The sequence below is a fragment of the Doryrhamphus excisus genome, chromosome 6, assembly GCF_030265055.1.
Source record: "Doryrhamphus excisus isolate RoL2022-K1 chromosome 6, RoL_Dexc_1.0, whole genome shotgun sequence".
NCBI lineage: Eukaryota > Metazoa > Chordata > Actinopteri > Syngnathiformes > Syngnathidae > Doryrhamphus > Doryrhamphus excisus.
In genome coordinates, this window is record NC_080471.1 from 13,777,874 (window position 1) to 13,795,267 (window position 17,394).

The following is a 17,394-nucleotide window of genomic DNA, read 5'->3' on the forward strand; positions in this document are numbered from 1 at the left end:
CCTTTTCTGTGGTTGGCCCCAAACTATGGAACTCTCTCCCCTCCCAAGTAAAAAAGGCCCCCCAACATCGAAAGCTTTAAGTCTCGTCTTAAAACCCACCACAACCATTCTCTGGTTTTTAACTCGGAGTGAGTCGTATGGTCCTGTGTCTTTTAGTTCTTCGTTTTTTTATTGTAATTGGTTTTATTTTTTATACTTTTATTGCTTTGTTTCTTGTTTTTAATATTTTTATATCTATTTTACTATTTTATTTCTTAAATGATCTTTTAGTTTTGAATTATTACTTTTTATTTTTACTAGTCTGTGCAGCACTTTGGAAACTCTGTTTATAAAATGTGCTATATAAATAAAGTGGATTGGATTGGATAAACTGGGACGCCGCACTGGGTGAGCTTTAACGACACGGTGATGCTGTATTTTAGCTTATTATCCCACAATCAGGTCATCGGGGGTCCTGTTAAATCCTGACTCTGTTAGAACTATTGATTGAATAATTTTAACCTTTTAGTCACTCTGACAATCAACGCCATGTCTCCGTGCAGAGGAACAAGCTAAGCTGCAGGAGACTTGTGGTGAAAGTTCTTCATTTTTGTTCCACTTTTGGACAATTACTCCTAAGAGGCTTAATTTATTTTAACCATGCAATCAGATTGGTCTCAAAATCCTGCATGTATTAGAGCGTGGAAACTAATTAAGCTGCCTTTTTTCCTGGTTAACCTCAGACAAGGGTCTCTTAACTAGTTTGGTGATTAGACAGCAAGTGACATATCTATGTATAGAAAGTTTGTGTCATCGTTTAAAAAAAAAAAAAAAGATTAATGGAATATATTCACCCGCATTACAAAGCACTCTGGTTCTCATTAAATCAGCAATCACAGAGACTGTTTCAACTCATTTGAACAGCATCACGGATTAGCCAATAAGGATGTTCTTCCTCGGTGCTCCATAAGTGACACCACGCAAAATCTCCCAAATAAGCTGTCTCGCCAAATCCGCAGCTGCCGACAACTCGACAGTACTTTTCACGCTCGCTGTTTTAGCGGCCAAATGTAGCTCAGCAAAGCCAGCATACGCCCTCACTTGCACAGTTAAATAGCTCAACAGTACACCCTAATGCGACAGTCGCTGCCACGGAACCGAGGCATGCTCAGCTTTGTAGGAGGCTGAAGAGCTCTTGCAGCATTTCGACTGTGTGACCAATAAGATCATTTGCTAATTTCTAGCCATTATGAGTTGACACCATCTGTGTCATTTCACCTTTTTTGTAAAGACCAAGCTGGAAGTATTAGCATATTTAAACAGGCCTAATGAACAAGCCGTACTATTGAATCTTGTTATCTTTTAAGACCTTGCATTCAGTGGAAACCTTGTTTTCTTTTACATTGACTGAGGTGACTACATCCCCCCATTGGGCCTCCATTTAAAGCATTGACATGCTACTGCAGTGGTAGTAGGTCTTTCTAACGCCTGTGTGCAGAGCAGCGAGCCTCTAGGGCTAAACAGCTTGCTACATTTTCATGGCTGAATTCACCGTTGGAAAGTCATCATTCCCAAGGCTCCAGAGACAGATACCAGTCCCGCCTTAATACTGCCAGTTAAGTCACACTTCATGAACAAGAGTTGGTTTTCCACTTAATAGTATACACTATTAAAGCTACTTTGAAGAAAAAAAAAGAAAGGAGAAGTGAGCTATTTGTGTTTTATGTGATTGCCAATATTTATATTGCACGTCATCAAAAAGAGCATCACTCAGTGGGCTTATTTGCATGTCATTCATTCATTCATTTTGTACCGCTTTTTCTTCACGAGGGTCGTGGGGGGTGCTGGAGCCTATCCCAGCTGTCTTCGGGCGAGAGGCGGGGTACACCCTGGACTGGTCGCCAGCCAATCACAGGGCACATATAGACAAACAACCATTCACACTCACATTCATACCTATTGACAATTTGGAGTCGCCAATTAACCTAGCATATTTTTGGAATGTGGGAGGAAATTGAACATGGGTCTGCACGCTCGACCGCCGTGCAGCCTTGTCATGTTTCAATAGTTATACTTATAAGAATACTAAGAACTACCTGTTGGAGACCCCTGTGATAGCGTCATTATCTTAAAGCTTGGGCACACTTCCACACAACTACTGTTTTGAGACAAACCATATGTATATGATGATAGCAAGAGAGCAAGATTATTAAGTAAAAAAAAAAAGCAAGTATCCCATATTGTTAGCTACTGCCAGGGAGGCAGTGAGAGCCAGGCAAAATGTGTAAACAAAGATGCCAGACAGTCAAATGAAATTGGTAATGGTAATGGTTTTATTTCATTTGAACATGCATCGGATTACAATTGAATGCATCACATAATCAGTTCACAATTCCACATGTCCAAAAGGAGTAGGAAGAAGCAAAGCTTATTAAATCCTACCCCTCCATCTGGTACTTTTACAATCAGTAACTGTTACATTTGTTCACTTCCTGCTTTCCATAATACAGTTTTTTTTAAATAATGTTTTTTTAATAATGGACCGAACCGAACCGTAGTACCAAAGTATGAGGTGATATGACCATACAATGACATAATGACAAATTGAAACATAAGCATAGACTTGTCATGATAATGGATATTTTTATTTATCAAACAATGAAAAAATAAATGACGAACCGGTAATTATGAGCCCTTGATAAATTGACAAGTGGTTAAGCATCTTTAATTTTTCCTGTACCAGTGTACAACCAGCAGTGGTGTATACCCATATCTGATCTACTCAGCTATTTGAGAACCCTGGTTAACCAGGCACCATTAAAAAATACCTGATAGTATCTGCTTTTGCCAGTCAAAAAGCTTCAACAGTGGATTGAGTCATGTTGAGTAAAATTGGTTTTGTGGAGTAAAACAGGGCCATCAGGGGCTTTTAAGCAGAAATCCAACATTTTAAACCATTTAATTTTTCATTTTTATGTGAACGACAGCATCTTCCTCAGTGCACCGAAATGGCAAAGTCCCGCGCAAACAATCATCTGTCGCGTAAACACTCCTCCATCTGTAAGCGACTTCATTATCAGAAAATCTTGAACAAGGTCCAAACACTTTATATAATACATTGTCTCCTCCACTGTAGTCTGTCTGTGTAGTTTCTTTGGGCAGTCTTTTGCCCTGGTGTGTCACTTTACTGCTGACTTGTTAAATCAATAGTCTTAGTTATGCAAATAGGGTCTCTGCGCTACAGTAGCTTGGAATGCATAAAGGTAACATGAAGAGAAATCACAAGTACTTGTCTGTGTAGTATTATAGAGTGTGCATACAGGGAGCATCTTACCTGCATGCATGCAAATTACAAGTCTTGGAGTTGCTAATAGCCCTTTTCCACCACAATCTACCTTTTTTTTTATTTATTTAAAAAAAAAGATATCAGTCAATGTGTGAATGAGTCTTTGGCAGTGTGCCTGTTGACAAAGCGTCATGCCTGCCACAAAGTGGTTATGATTGTTTTTTGGCCCATTCCAGAATGTCCTGAAAGTTCTAATTCAGTCTGAATAATTGGTGACATCGGGGGTATCGCCCACTAATGTTTTCACTGGGGTGGGATAGATAGGCATGGTGCATCACAGCTGCAGTTTGTGTGAATGGCAAAAAAAGAAAAAAAAATCAAGCCTTGTTTATATGCTAATCCTGAGCTTGACATTGATTGTGCTGCTCATTCATTCCGGGGGTAATTTGTCACACTTTTTTTTTTTAAAGAAAACTTTGCTTGTGTGCACAGTCGGAGCAGCGTTGGAGAAGCACACAGTAATGTGTAGGAACAAGGAAATTACTTGTTTTGTACTTACTGTATATACAGTATGTATAAAATTCAGCTCGAGATGATACATTCTAAGGTGGTTGTACTTGCAATATGTGTTCCTCTATTGAACAGTTGTTAGAGGCAGGCAGGCGGACACATCCATCACTGGTGGACTTACAACTAATAGCTCCACTGTGATTTTTGTCACACCTACCCAAGGCTAAAAAACAACTCGGGCACATGAAGCACACAGCAAAATGTCTCACTTTGTAAGTAAGTCCTTTTTTTTTTTAATGCAAGCATGAGTATAGGGGACTTACCTCCATGCTTCCTGCACCCACAGCTTCCTGTCAACTGCAGCTGACTACAGTGGACACGCTACAACATAAATTTACACCACCAACTGTCATGTAGAAGTAACTTGGAAAGCGAACTGCCAAGCTTGCTCTTGTGCAAATCTGTTAATTACACTAAAACATTTAATGGAAAGAATGAAATAAATTTGTTGCCACCATTAACGTGTTATAATTGACAGCCCTAGTTTTTCATGAACTTTTCAAAAGTAAACATAGTTTGTGAAAGTCTACTCCTGTGGAAATAAACTTCATAACACTTACAGTATATACAAGTTGACTGGTTGGATAATTATATACTGGTTGAACCCCTTTTTAAAAAGATACATCGTTTATTATGAACTCCTATAAAGTTTTTTTGTTCGAAAGCTAGCGGCAAAACACAGGAAGTCCTCCTTCGCACTTGGGAGTGTGACCAACCACAGTGGCGTGGGTGTGGCCATGGATGGAATAAATTAAAACAGACCATTATCGCGGGAAGCACGAAATCCAACGAAATACAGCTGGAATAGGTGCAGATTCTGGAAGATGTAGAAAGCTTTCTGTGCTGGTTATCATGTGTAGATTTCTACAGGGGTCCACAACATACATATATATATATATATATATATATACCTCACAGCTAGGAGACCAGGGTTCAATTCCACCCTCGGCCATCTCTGTGTGGAGTTTGCATTTTCTCCCCGTGCATGCGTGGGTTTTCTCCGGGTACTCCGGTTTCCTCCCACATTCCAAAAACATGCTAGGTTAATTGCCGACTCCAAATTGTCCATAGGTATGAATGTGACTGTGAATGGTTGTTTGTCTATATGTGCCCTGTGATTGGCTGGCGACCAGTCCAGGGTGTACCCCGCCTCTCGCCCGAAGACAGCTGGGATAGGCTCCAGCGACCCTCGTGAGGAAAAAGCGGTAGAAAATGAATGGATGAATGAATGAATATATATATATATATATATATATATATATATATATATATATATATATATATATATATACATATATATATATATATATATATATATATATATATATACACATATATATATATATACATATATATATATATATATATATATCTCACAACTTTGTATATAATACAAAGCATAATAAGTCCTCTGGAAAAGCATCGGAACAGAGAATAGCTGCCGTAATTGAAATGAGGAATCGGAATCAAAACCGTGATTCGCTTTATTCGCTTTTTGCTCCATGGATTCCCTTCAGCTTTTAGAAATAATTCACTATTAACAGATCTAAACTAAACATGTCAAGAAGAATACATTCCCTGCCAATTTAATGCAAACAAGTCTGGTCCAACAATATTGTAAACCCACTCAAATATGTGATGTAGGGTTGCCATGGCAGTAACAGCTATAATAATGTCCTTATGACAAATCGTCCCATGCAAATGATTTGGAGTTATTTTATAGTTTTTTAAAAGAATAAATGTCAAGCCACACTCCTAAAACCTCTGTTCCTTCCAATGGCTTTAAACCCAATTATTTATATGACACCCAGTGCAGCACTGTTTATTCTTTTGGTTCCTCACGCTTCTGGGTCAAATCCTTGCCCCACTTTTCGCTGGTGCAGATTGCTGCAGAAGCGCTCAGAGAAATTCATTACAGCTTCTTGGCTTAACGCCGTTGTTGTTGTTACGATGCCACTAAATGGTTCCTCGACATCAAAAGTGGGTGATTGCTAACACACCAGCCCCAAGCGGTCCTGGTTTGATTGATGATTTGATATGGGCTGAGTGACACTTTTCATGTACCATATCTCCTCCTGCTGCTGCCCACGGCTGCATTTAAGTTAATAAGCCTATTCAACAGCTGACAGTTAATCACTACAATGACAGCAAATGTCACACCATATGTCTTAAGCTGTTTTTTTTGCTTGTGGAATACTTATTATGTATGATGTTTGTACCCACACGACACTAGTGAGGACAAGCGGCGGTGAAGATGGATGGACGTTTGTAGTGCTGCAGCTATTGAATTTTATAGTAATCGAGTATTCTACTCATAATTTTGTCAAGAAATTGAAAAATAGGAAAAAATATAATTTTACTTAAAGAGCAATAATAAATAATAATAAAGTCTACCTGGTGTGAATGAAGGGCGGCACGGCGGACGAGTGGTTAGCGCGCAGACCTCACAGGTAGGAGACCAGGGTTCAATTCCACTCTCTGTGTGGAGTTTGCATGTTCTCCCCGTGCATGCGTGGGTTGTCTCCGGGTACTCCGGTTTCCTCCCACATTCCAAAAACATGCTAGGTTAATTGGTGACTCCAAATTGTCCATAGGTATGAATGTGAGTGTGAATGGTTGTTTGTCTATATGTGCCCTGTGATTGGCTGGCGAGACAGCTGGGATAGGCTCCAGCACCCCCCGCAACCCTCGTGAGGAAAAGCGGTAGAAAATGAATGAATGAATGAATTATTAAAAGGGCATTGTAATACAATATTGTATACATTACTGTAAAGATATATTTAATATGTATATTCATATGCCAGTATACTGTATTGAGGTAAGGCGTACATGGTAGTGTGGTCTTTATTTGTACAAATATCTTCGTAATGATACGTGTACAGTATATTTTGACCCCGCCCCCCCAAAAATAGTTACATTTGTTTATTTATTGATTATTTCAAATTATTTGAAGTTATAATAACAAACTACAAAAAAGCTAGCACATGATTTTACATATAATATATTATATACATATACTGTACTGGTGTATATGTGGTATATGCATATATTTTTTCAAGTTCTTTATCCTTTCAATTAACTCTTTTTTTTAAACTGGTATATAGTTGACTAGTATCATTGTAAAGGTAGTACTACGGTATTATTGACAATAGGGGTTATTTGAGTTTTTCTTTTAAAGGTCACCTAAAGGTCACCAACTAGAATGTTGTACCCCGCCTCTCGCCCAAAGACAGCTTGGATCGGCTCCAGCAACCCCCGCGACCCTTGTGAGGAAAAAGCGGTAGTAAATGAATGAATGAATGAATGAATGAATGAATGGTGTGAATGACGCAGGCAAACAGATTAAATTTAAATGAAAATAGTATAAATGGGTGGCAATTGTTAAAGATGTATACATCTTACCGAAGAGTTGTTTTTATCCGTCAGCTACCTTGAGCAGGTGTTTCATGCTGGGATGTTGTTATTGCAGCACAGCATCGATGGTGATAAAACGGTGCTGCGGATACAACTGATACACGTCACAGTGTTTAACCTTTTGTTTAGCCATGTTTTCTTTCTGTTTTTTTTTTTTTTAACATTTCGATTTCCTTTTTTTTTGTTGCATGTAGCTTCCTCTACCCGCTTCAATTTTCCCACGTCTTCAAACACCCGCTTCCTCCTCTGCATGGGTGATGTACACACATTGGTGACATAAGCATTGACATAATATTTTTTTTATAATCAAGTCATTCAAATTATTCAAATAATCATTGCAGCCCTAGACGTTTGTATCCACTGTTGAAGATGAATCTTTAGCCCCACTAGTCCTGCATATCCCTACAAGGCGATTATCCCTCCTCCTGTCATCCTTTTGCTTAATGGCTTTCATAATTGCTTGCTGGCTCAATGAGAGCTCAATGAAATGAGGAGGTTATTTAGAGCTATGCAGTATCTGAATGCAGACGTCATGCATTATTCATGCACTTTCAAATTTAACCACTAAAGTTCTATGCTTTCCTTCAACAATCTCTTCATGAAAATGGAGGCTGGTAATTGGAGATTAGGTGCAACAGAAGGGAATGTGTATTGTGAGTTTTGGCACTTTTCAAAGGCCTCATGGTCTGTATTACAAAATTACACCTAATGGTTTCCTATATAGGGCGAGTGGGTAGTGCACTGGCCACATAGCTAGGAGACCTGGGTTCGATTCCCCGCTCCGTCTGGAGTTTGCATGTTCTCCCTGTGCATGTGTGGGTTTTACTCTGGTTTCCTCCCACATTCCAAAAACATGCTAGGTTAATTGGTGACTCCAAATTGTCCATAGGTATGAATGTGAGTGTGAATGGTTGTTTGTCTATATGTGCCCTGTGATTGGCTGGCGACCAGTCCAGGGTGTACCCCTGCCTCTCGCCCCAAGGCAGCTGGGATCGGCTCCAGCACATAAAACTATGGCCATGGGTAACCGCCTGATATCGTTTTTATTAACTCCACAATGTCTCCAGAATTTCTAGTACCATCCAGCAGCTTTATTTACCTCTGCATGCGCTTCAAAATGTTGGTTGGGCTACTCAGCTATTGGTGTGAAAGTTGTGGCGTATCACACTTTCTGTTCTGTTGTTTACAATGAACTAATCAGCGCTGTTAATGTTAGAGTAGTTTGCTCTTTACCACGACTACAACATTGTTTCTGCTTCGGCTATGTGGTGCAACATAGCTGGTAATAAATGCCCTTGTGGTCAAAGAAAGCTATGTCTCCCTTTCAACATTTTTCATGCACTCCAAATCATTTCAGGTGAATCTCTCGGATTTTTTGTGCTTTAAGCAAAATATACTCACACTTTTATTATTATGGTTCATTAGTCCATTGTGAAAATGGTGGGCGGTCCCCCCTGGTGGAGACAGCAGGGTCAGGACTTGAAGTTACTGTAGCTGAATGGCTGGGATGCATTAACCATAAAAGTCTGTTGGGATAGAGGAAAGCAATCTGCTTATGAAACCAAAGAAAATCGTCACAAGGCTCCACACACACACACACAGTGTTACACAGTTAATGGCATCGATGATTTCCACTCCTGTGATAGTATCTTTTATTAATGGCCTGGGCTCTTGTGCGGACATGGAGACCATTTTAATGATTAATCTGAATGGAAAAGTGCCCATTTTACACAGAGCCCTCTTGGCAGTACAGGAGGAGGCACTGTTCTCTCTTCAGTCTAAGGTATGCATTAGAGATCTTTTTCACTCCCTTGTGGCACATGCCAGTTTGTTTTAGATGACTTTTATGTTTAACGTACTGGACACATCATTAGGTACACCTCTTTTTTTTTCTTAAACTAACTGAGAGGCTGGTGGGGGGAATAAAAGCAGCTGTACTTTGTGTGTGTGTGGAGAGGCGGGGTGGGTTACGCTGGTGAGAAGGGTGTTGAATACTAACAAATGTCTTGAACAAAAGACCAGATGTCCTTTCTGGCTTGTTGTGTCCTTTCCACTCTTGCTTTTTAATTGTTTAGCATGTTGTGTTGTGATTGCTATTATAAGGAGTGATAAAACACAATCAATGACAGCAGAGGCCCTGATATTAAATTTGCTCTGTGGCCTAGTTGAGTTTTAAACCAGCACAGAGCCAAATAATTGTGTGTCATTAATAAAAATAATAATCTTTTAGGTATAAAACCCATATCTAATTTAACAATTAATGTTGTTGTGCATCAGACACATGACATTGTCGGTTTTAGAGTAATATTATAATATATATAGTAATATTATAATTGGCTGAGACATACTGAAAATTATGTGCATTACTGAAAATAGCAACATTTTGTATTCAGTAGGGCTTTTAATGATGCATTAACGAGGAGAAAGATAAAATAATAATTCATTCTTTTTCTACCGCTTATCCTCACGAGGGTCGCGGGAGTGCTGGAGCTTATGCAAGCGAGAGGCGAGAGGCGGGGTACACCCTGGACTGGTCGCCAGCCAATCACAGGGCACATGTAGACAAACAACCATTCACACTGACATTCATACCTATGGACAATTTGGAGTCGCCAATTAACCGAGCATGTTTTTGGAATGTGGGAGGATCATCTTCCGATGTTCATTTACAACCATCATTACAAGAAAAGACTGATGGAGGCTACAAAGACTGTCCTAAGACTACCTTCAGAGGACAGACTCAATGCTTTCAAGAAGGATCTAGATTGTAGAAGAACAAAAATAGGAGTGTGTGTACAGTGCTGATGATGTGGATGAATCATATCAACACTTTCTACATACTGTAGACTGGAGTATGTCCTTGGAGAGAAATGTCCGAGAAGCAAGAGTAATATTGTGTTTATTTGATATTATATATCACCGTTTTGATGGTTATATCTATGATCATTATTGTTCCTTTTGTATGTCAATATATGGCTACATCACCTTATACTTCTGGATGTGTAAAAAAAAAAAATTACCAATCACAGTGGAATGGGCGTGTCCGTAGGTGATATGTGGGTAAAATAAATAATAAAATAACAGAACATTTTTGGAAAGGCAATGAAATACAGCTGGAATAGGTGCAGATTCTGGAAGCTCGAGAAATCGTTCTGTGCTGGTTATTGTGTGTAGCTGCTCTATAGGAGTCTGCAACTCAATACAAAGGGCCCCAATTAGCAATTAGCATAATAGGGTCCCCTTTAAAAGTAATGTTAAAATCTTGTCTCGTCTAGCTCTTGTAGATGTAATCTTGTGCATTTTCTTGGTTATTTCCATTGGTTTTAGTTTTTTATGAAACAAAAGGTGAAGAATATATATTAAAAAAACATTCTTGTGTTGTTCTCTATACAACAAAAAAAATTTTACATTTCTGCAGTTTCCAACCAGACTTTATTTCCTATCAGTATTGTGTCAACTGCAATATGCTCTTCATGCTGTTTTGTGTCATTTTCTTTGTTATTTCCATTGGTTTTCGATTTTTATGAAACAAAAAGTGAAGAATATATATTAAAAAAAAACATTCTTGTGTTGTTCTCTATGCAATGCAACAAAAAAATTAACATTTCTGCAGTTTGCAGCCAGACTTTATTTCCTATCAGTAGTGTGTCAACTGCAATATGCTGTTCATGCTGTTTTGTGTCATTTTTACATTTAGTATTGCAAATGTGAATTTAGCATATATTTAGTTTGTTGATAAAAGCTCCTTGTAGTGCAAAGTCAGTTGAGAAAATGCCATCCTGGCCTGCTTGTAATCATCCCTCTTAGAGGTTTAGAGAGCTTGAAAGGCAACCACTTCTCGTTGGGAAAGTTAATGCAAAGTCTGCCATGGAGCACCTTTGACCGAAGCGATGCTTTCTCAGGAAGGAAAAATATATTGCGGTCTGATCCCTGAAGTTATAAACGTATCATAAATTGCAGAGTGATATACAGTAAAGAACAGTATAGAGTTCTATGAGGATTAGCAAATCCCACAGCGGGATTTCTGCATATTTAATTTATCCTTTCTTTAAGCTTTTCAGCATTCAGGCACCTCAGATGGTTCTAATGCTGGATGAAGCTAGCATATCTCCAGCCGGCTTTAGGTTCAGGTATTAACATAAAGCCTGCAGGAATTATTTTCTCTCTCTGTTTCTTGGGTTGATATCCTCCTTGTCTTCTCTCCCGCAGCGCGATGCTAAAGGACAGTATCTGTTTGACCTCATCTGCCACCACCTCAACTTGCTGGAGAAAGATTATTTTGGCATCCGATATGTGGACCCAGACAAGCAGCGGGTAAGGTCGCCTCCCCTTTGCACGACTTGTGTTCCTGCGGAATGACAGTTGTAAATGTCCTCATGAATTAATGGTGCGTGTCACAGTACTGAGCAGCATAAATAGCTGCCCTGTGGCTATGTCGCTAAGTAACAAAAGCAGCTGATGTGGCAAAAAAAAACTGCAGCACACATCAACAAAACACATAGACATAGAAATACAGTATTACCTCGGTATTAATCCACTCAAAAACCTGTGAAAAGTGAAAAGTCAAAAGTGAAAATGCACAAAAAACAACAACATTTTTCTTATTTGAACAATAAAAAACAAGTAAAAATAATAAAACTATTAAAATAAATTATTAAGAATTGGTTGACTATAATAAAATTCATGCTGAAATGTTCAGGATGTACTCACTTTTGAGGGATACTGTAAATATGAATACCTTTGAATTTGCCAGTTAGTGTATAATTATAGTACTAGCTTCACTTCATTGAATGTGTAATATCATCTGAGGCCCTGATTTTACTGGACTGCCAACTACTGCACCATAAATGAAGCTGCTATGCATCTTATTCATTCATTCATTCATTTTCTACCGCTTTTCCTCACGAGGGTCGCGGGGGGTGCTGGAGCCTATCCCAGCTGTCTTTGGGCGAGAGGCGGGGTACACCCTGGACTGGTCGCCAGCCAATCACAGGGCACATATAGACAAACAACCATTCACACTCACATTCATACCTATGGACAATTTGGAGTCGCCAATTAACCTAGCATGTTTTTGGAATGTGGGAGGAAACCGGAGTACCCGGAGAAAAAACACGCATGCACGGGGAGAACATGCAAACTCCACACAGAGATGGCCAGGGATGGAATTGAACCCTGGTCTCCTAGCTGTGAGGTCTGCGCGTTAATATCCCAATTCTGAAGCATATGTGCATTCAAGATGAATCACATGGTGGGCTTTGCTTTAATTATGGATTTGATTCAGTCGTCGGTAGTAGAGGAGTACACTGCAGCGGGAGAACTTGTCTTGTTTGCATTAATTACGAGTGAGTGGCATGTAGCGGCAGCGCTCCATTCATCAAGTATTAACTAACACCTTCACACAGACAACAGTGAGTTTGGAGCATGGTGAAGTTCTGTACAGTTAAGAACTTGATCGTCCTTCTTCCTTAAAGGGGACCTATTATTATTATTATAATGATGCTCATATTTTGACCCTTTGCGAGTTGTGGACTCCTATAGAGCAGCTACACACAATAACCTGCATAGAAAACATTGTAGATCAGGGGTCTCAAACTCGCGGCTCGCAGGCCAAATGCGGCCCGCAGGATGCTAGTTTGAGGCCCCCGCCTTAATAGTTTGATATGGATGCCGTATGGTTGCATGTACCCAGAAATAAAAATTAAAACTGCGTGCACACCGGACACAATTGACGCGATTTTGTGAACGAGCCCGCCTGTTTTAGTTTTTCTCTCATCATCCATGACTGAGATCAAAGCACTGAAAAAGTGTTGTTTTTTTTTTTTGTGAAAACCTGATGCGCCCCCACCCTCACCCAGACCCTAGCTTCAGTGGCCCCCAAGTAAATTGAGTTTGAGACTCCTGTTGTAGATCTTCCAGAATCTGCACCTATTCCAGATGTATTTCCTTGGATTTGTGCTTCTCGCCAATTTAGTCCACCCACGCCCACTCCGCTGTGATTGGTCACACGCCCAAAGTGCCTACTAACTATGAACCCCACTTTATAATAGAGTGGTTATAGGACTTGATAATAAATAAATGAATTAAGTCTTTGGAGAGCTAATTAGGAGTTACTTGCAGCTCATGAGCTACTGGCTGGAGACCTTACCGTGTATGAACTCAAAGAGTAGGCACCGCTAGTGCTCTTACAACCTTGCCTGCCCGAGCACGAGCACTCATTGTCGGACACACTTTGTCAGAGGCACTGCTGGTGCCGTGGAGCTCAGAACCCAGATGCGAAGGCCGTGTGGACGCACAGGCACAGTGTAACAAACTTAAATTAATGCACCTTTCCCGGCGAGAACGGTTTGGCGGATATTTCATGATCAGGTTCACAAAAATATTCCTGTGTGAAATGCCTTTGATAGATGAAAATTATTTCCTCTTACTCCAACAACTTCTGCTATTGCTAGCAACATAAACACAGAAGCAGAGTTTGGGGCAGACTCGTCAGGGAGTGTATTGTGCCTACAGCCATGCCCTTAAGGAAGCCCACTCCTTTGTGACATCACAAAGGAACAGTTTTGCAACGCCCTCTGAAACCAACCATTTTGAACCATCCCAAACTTCTTTCAGGGCTGAAACTTTGGCATCGTTTAACACAACAATACAACTTTCTAACTACGTTTATAAGTCAGAAAAGTGGAAAAAGCATAATAGGTCCCTTTTACTGTGATTGGCTGGCGACCAGTCCAGGGTGTACCCCGCCTCTCGCCCGAAGACAGCTGGGGTAGGCTCCAGCACCCCCCGCGACCCTTGTGAGGAAAAAGCGGTAGAAAATGAATGAATGAATGAATGAAGGTCCCTTTTAATGGATATTGATTAATTGTGCGTGTGGCATATTGTGTCGCAGCAACAACCATCGCCACATTACTGCGTGACAAACGCCTGTGAGAGAGCTGTCACTAGTGACACCTTGAATTGAAAGTGTCAGCTGAATGATGTCACTCATCCATCTGCTCTCCTTCCAATGCAGCACTGGTTGGAGTTAACACGATCCATTGCTAAGCAAATGAAATGTAAGTACTATGAATTTCCTTAAATTACAACACCTGCATCAAGTCATTGAGGTGTTTGGTTTATTTCAACATTGTTGAAACTATTTTAAAAAAATATTGTTCCCTCCAGCTCAGCCTCCGTTCACCATGTGTCTGCGAGTCAAGTTCTACCCTCCGGATCCTGCTGCTCTAAAAGAAGAAATCACACGGTAATATTAATTCTTAACAGCAAGAAGTACACATTACAAGATTTATTTGTTTATTATTGTGGTTGCATGTTAATATAATATTAATATAATATTTTAGTTACTAATTGCCAAGATGAGAGTGAGAAAACCTTGCTTCCTATTCTCCGTAATGTCCTTGCAACTTGTTGTTCGCTATGCACGCTCTCTAAAAGCTTATTTCTAAATAATTCATATTAAATGAATATTATACTGTTTACAAAAAGGACTTGTTTAGCCGCAGCGATGTAAAAAGCTTTCTCTGGTAACTCTGAATCAAGTATGGCAGTAACACTAGCATGTCATTAGAGCTTAATTAAAAGAGAATCCAGTGTTCAGTTGGAGGTGCATTGTCATGTAACATATGTAACACATGTAACATGTGTAATATTCAAGTCGGGCATGAAAGGGCGCTGATGGAGTGTGTAAGAGGCGTGAGAAGCTGCAGAGATATGGAAAAAAAAAGGAGAGAAGGTTTCATTATGGTGATAGTAGTGCAGAGGTATCGTAATTAATCACTTTCAAGGCTCATTGGTTCCCACCAGTCATGCTCAATGGGGATGGTGTGGACAGGAAGCTCATCCGAAGCCTCAATGGAAATTGTTCATCAACGCTAATGTCTCGCTGTGCGGTGTCGATATTTATACAAGGTAAATATTAGCAGCCACTCCAGTCTCCGGCAAAGTGTTACTACCCCATGGAGGGATGAGTGTAGATAATAAAAAACAAATCATATGACTGCCTTTGTTTTTCCTGTTGTCTAATAATAGTGTCACTAAATTTCAGCCTTGACGAGTGGATGTTGAGACGAGGCTGGAGGCTTTAGCGGAAGCAGCATCTCCCTAAAGGCCTTTCCTGGCCTGCTTTTTCACCCAATTCAGTAAAAAAAACTAAAGGAAATATTCAAACTATAGAGGTGGTGAACTTAGTAGTACAGTGACATCTGACAGGTCTTTTTTATATTGTTATTGTTTCATCTGTTTTGATTGACATACTGGATATACAGTATATTTCCCATAGTATAGTATCTAGGAGCATTTATTGGCTCAACTGCAGAGAGTTCAAGGTGTTAATAAACTGAGGAATAAAGGAAAAAGTTTTTATAATTACATTGAATATTATGTATTTCCGGCACGGCGGTCAAGTGGTTAGCGCGCAGACCTCACAGCTAAGAGACCAGAATTCAATTCCACCCTCGGCCATCTCTGTGTGGAGTTTGCATGTTCTCCCCGTGCATGCGTGGGTTTTCTCCGGGTACTCCGGTTTCCTCCCACATTCCAAAAACATGCTAGGTTAATTGGCGACTCCAAATTGTCCATAGGTATGAATGTGAGTGTGAATGGTTGTTTGTCTATATGTGCCCTGTGATTGGCTGGCCACCAGTCCAGGGCGTACCCGGCCTCTCGCCCGAAGACAGCTGGGATAGGCTCCAGCACCCCCCCACCCCTTGTGAGGAAAAGCGGTAGAAAATGAATGAATTAATTATGTATTTCCAGGATGGAAAATTATATAAAATACTATTAAAAGGACATTGTAATACAATATTGTATATATTACTGTAAATATATATTTAATAATGTATATTCTAATGCCAGTATGGTGGTAAGGTGTACATGGTAGTGTGGTCTTTATTTGTACAAATATCTTTTTAATGATACGTGTATCCCCCCCAAAAAAGTTACATTTGTTTATTTATTGATTATTTCAAATTATTTGAAGTTATAATTACAAACTACAAAAAAGCTAGCATATGATTTTACATATAATATATTATATGCATATACTGTACTGGTATATGTTGTTTTATTTTTTTTTCATGTTTTTTATCCTTTCAGTTGTTAACTCTTTTTTTTTTAACTGGTATATAGTTGACTAGTATCATGAAATTACATTTATTGTAAATGTAGTACTACGGTTTTATTGACAATAGGGGTTATTTTCGTTTTTCTTTTAAAGGTCACCTAAAGGTCACCATCTAGAATGTTGTATTCCCATGTTAAACGATGCCAAAGTTTCAGATAATGAGGTTTGCACATTTGGGGTGAGCATTTGGAAGTGGGAAGGCTCTGAACGCTCAACTTCAGGAATTTTTTTTTTTTTTCTAACACTGGCTCCCTGTGACATCACAGTGACCCGGAATTCCTGATTCTGCTGCACTCTTTTGTGGAAGATATGGCTAATAAAATAAGGTCATCAATCTTCCTTTTTATTTTCATTACAGATATCTGGTTTTCCTGCAAATCAAAAGAGACCTTTACCACGGCCGGCTCCTGTGTAAAACCTCCGATGCTGCCTTGCTAGCAGCCTACATCCTTCAAGGTAATGAAATGTAATATATGGATGGTAAAAATGCACAATTGAGATGCGCAAGCCAGCAGACTTTCACATTAATAGCAAATATATTGTAATAATAAAGCATGAGCAACATTGGAATATGTTTGAAGTGGTTATCTGGCCTGCTATCATCTTCTAGCGAGCATGCATGGTGGAGATAACATCATAGAAAGCAGTGTTTGGAGGCTAGGCAGGCTTGTTCCCTGGAGGGAGAGGCTCATGAATTAAAGATGGCCTGCCTGGTCAGCTCCTCCTTGCAGAAGACAATTCAGCATCATCAGGGTCGTTCCAGTGTAGTGTGGCGTGAAGCAGCATTAATAGCGTTCACCACGTGTGTCCGTGACATCTATCATATGACACTGAACTTTTTTTTTTTTTTTTTTTCTTCTTAGCTGAGATCGGTGATTATGACCCTGGGAAGCATCCTGAAGGTTACAGCTCCAAATTCCAGTTTTTCCCAAAACATTCGGAGAAACTGGAGCGCCGGATTGCGGACATACACAAGACGGAGCTCATGTAAGAAGACATGATGTGTACCTCACACATTGCC

General features: G+C 39.7%; 1 protein-coding gene across 3 annotated transcripts in view; it reads left to right on the top strand.

The window, feature by feature from the left end:
- The window catches only part of LOC131130928 (FERM domain-containing protein 5), a 52,450-nt gene that overhangs the window by 22,643 nt on the left and 12,413 nt on the right, over positions 1-17,394 (top strand). For all 3 annotated transcript variants that reach the window (XM_058075096.1, XM_058075098.1, XM_058075097.1), the window contains exons 2-6: positions 11,459-11,563; positions 14,265-14,307; positions 14,417-14,495; positions 16,732-16,829; positions 17,237-17,360. In XM_058075096.1, the coding sequence (XP_057931079.1) occupies positions 11,459-11,563; positions 14,265-14,307; positions 14,417-14,495; positions 16,732-16,829; positions 17,237-17,360 (449 nt within the window). The remainder of the gene's footprint in view (positions 1-11,458; positions 11,564-14,264; positions 14,308-14,416; positions 14,496-16,731; positions 16,830-17,236; positions 17,361-17,394) is intronic.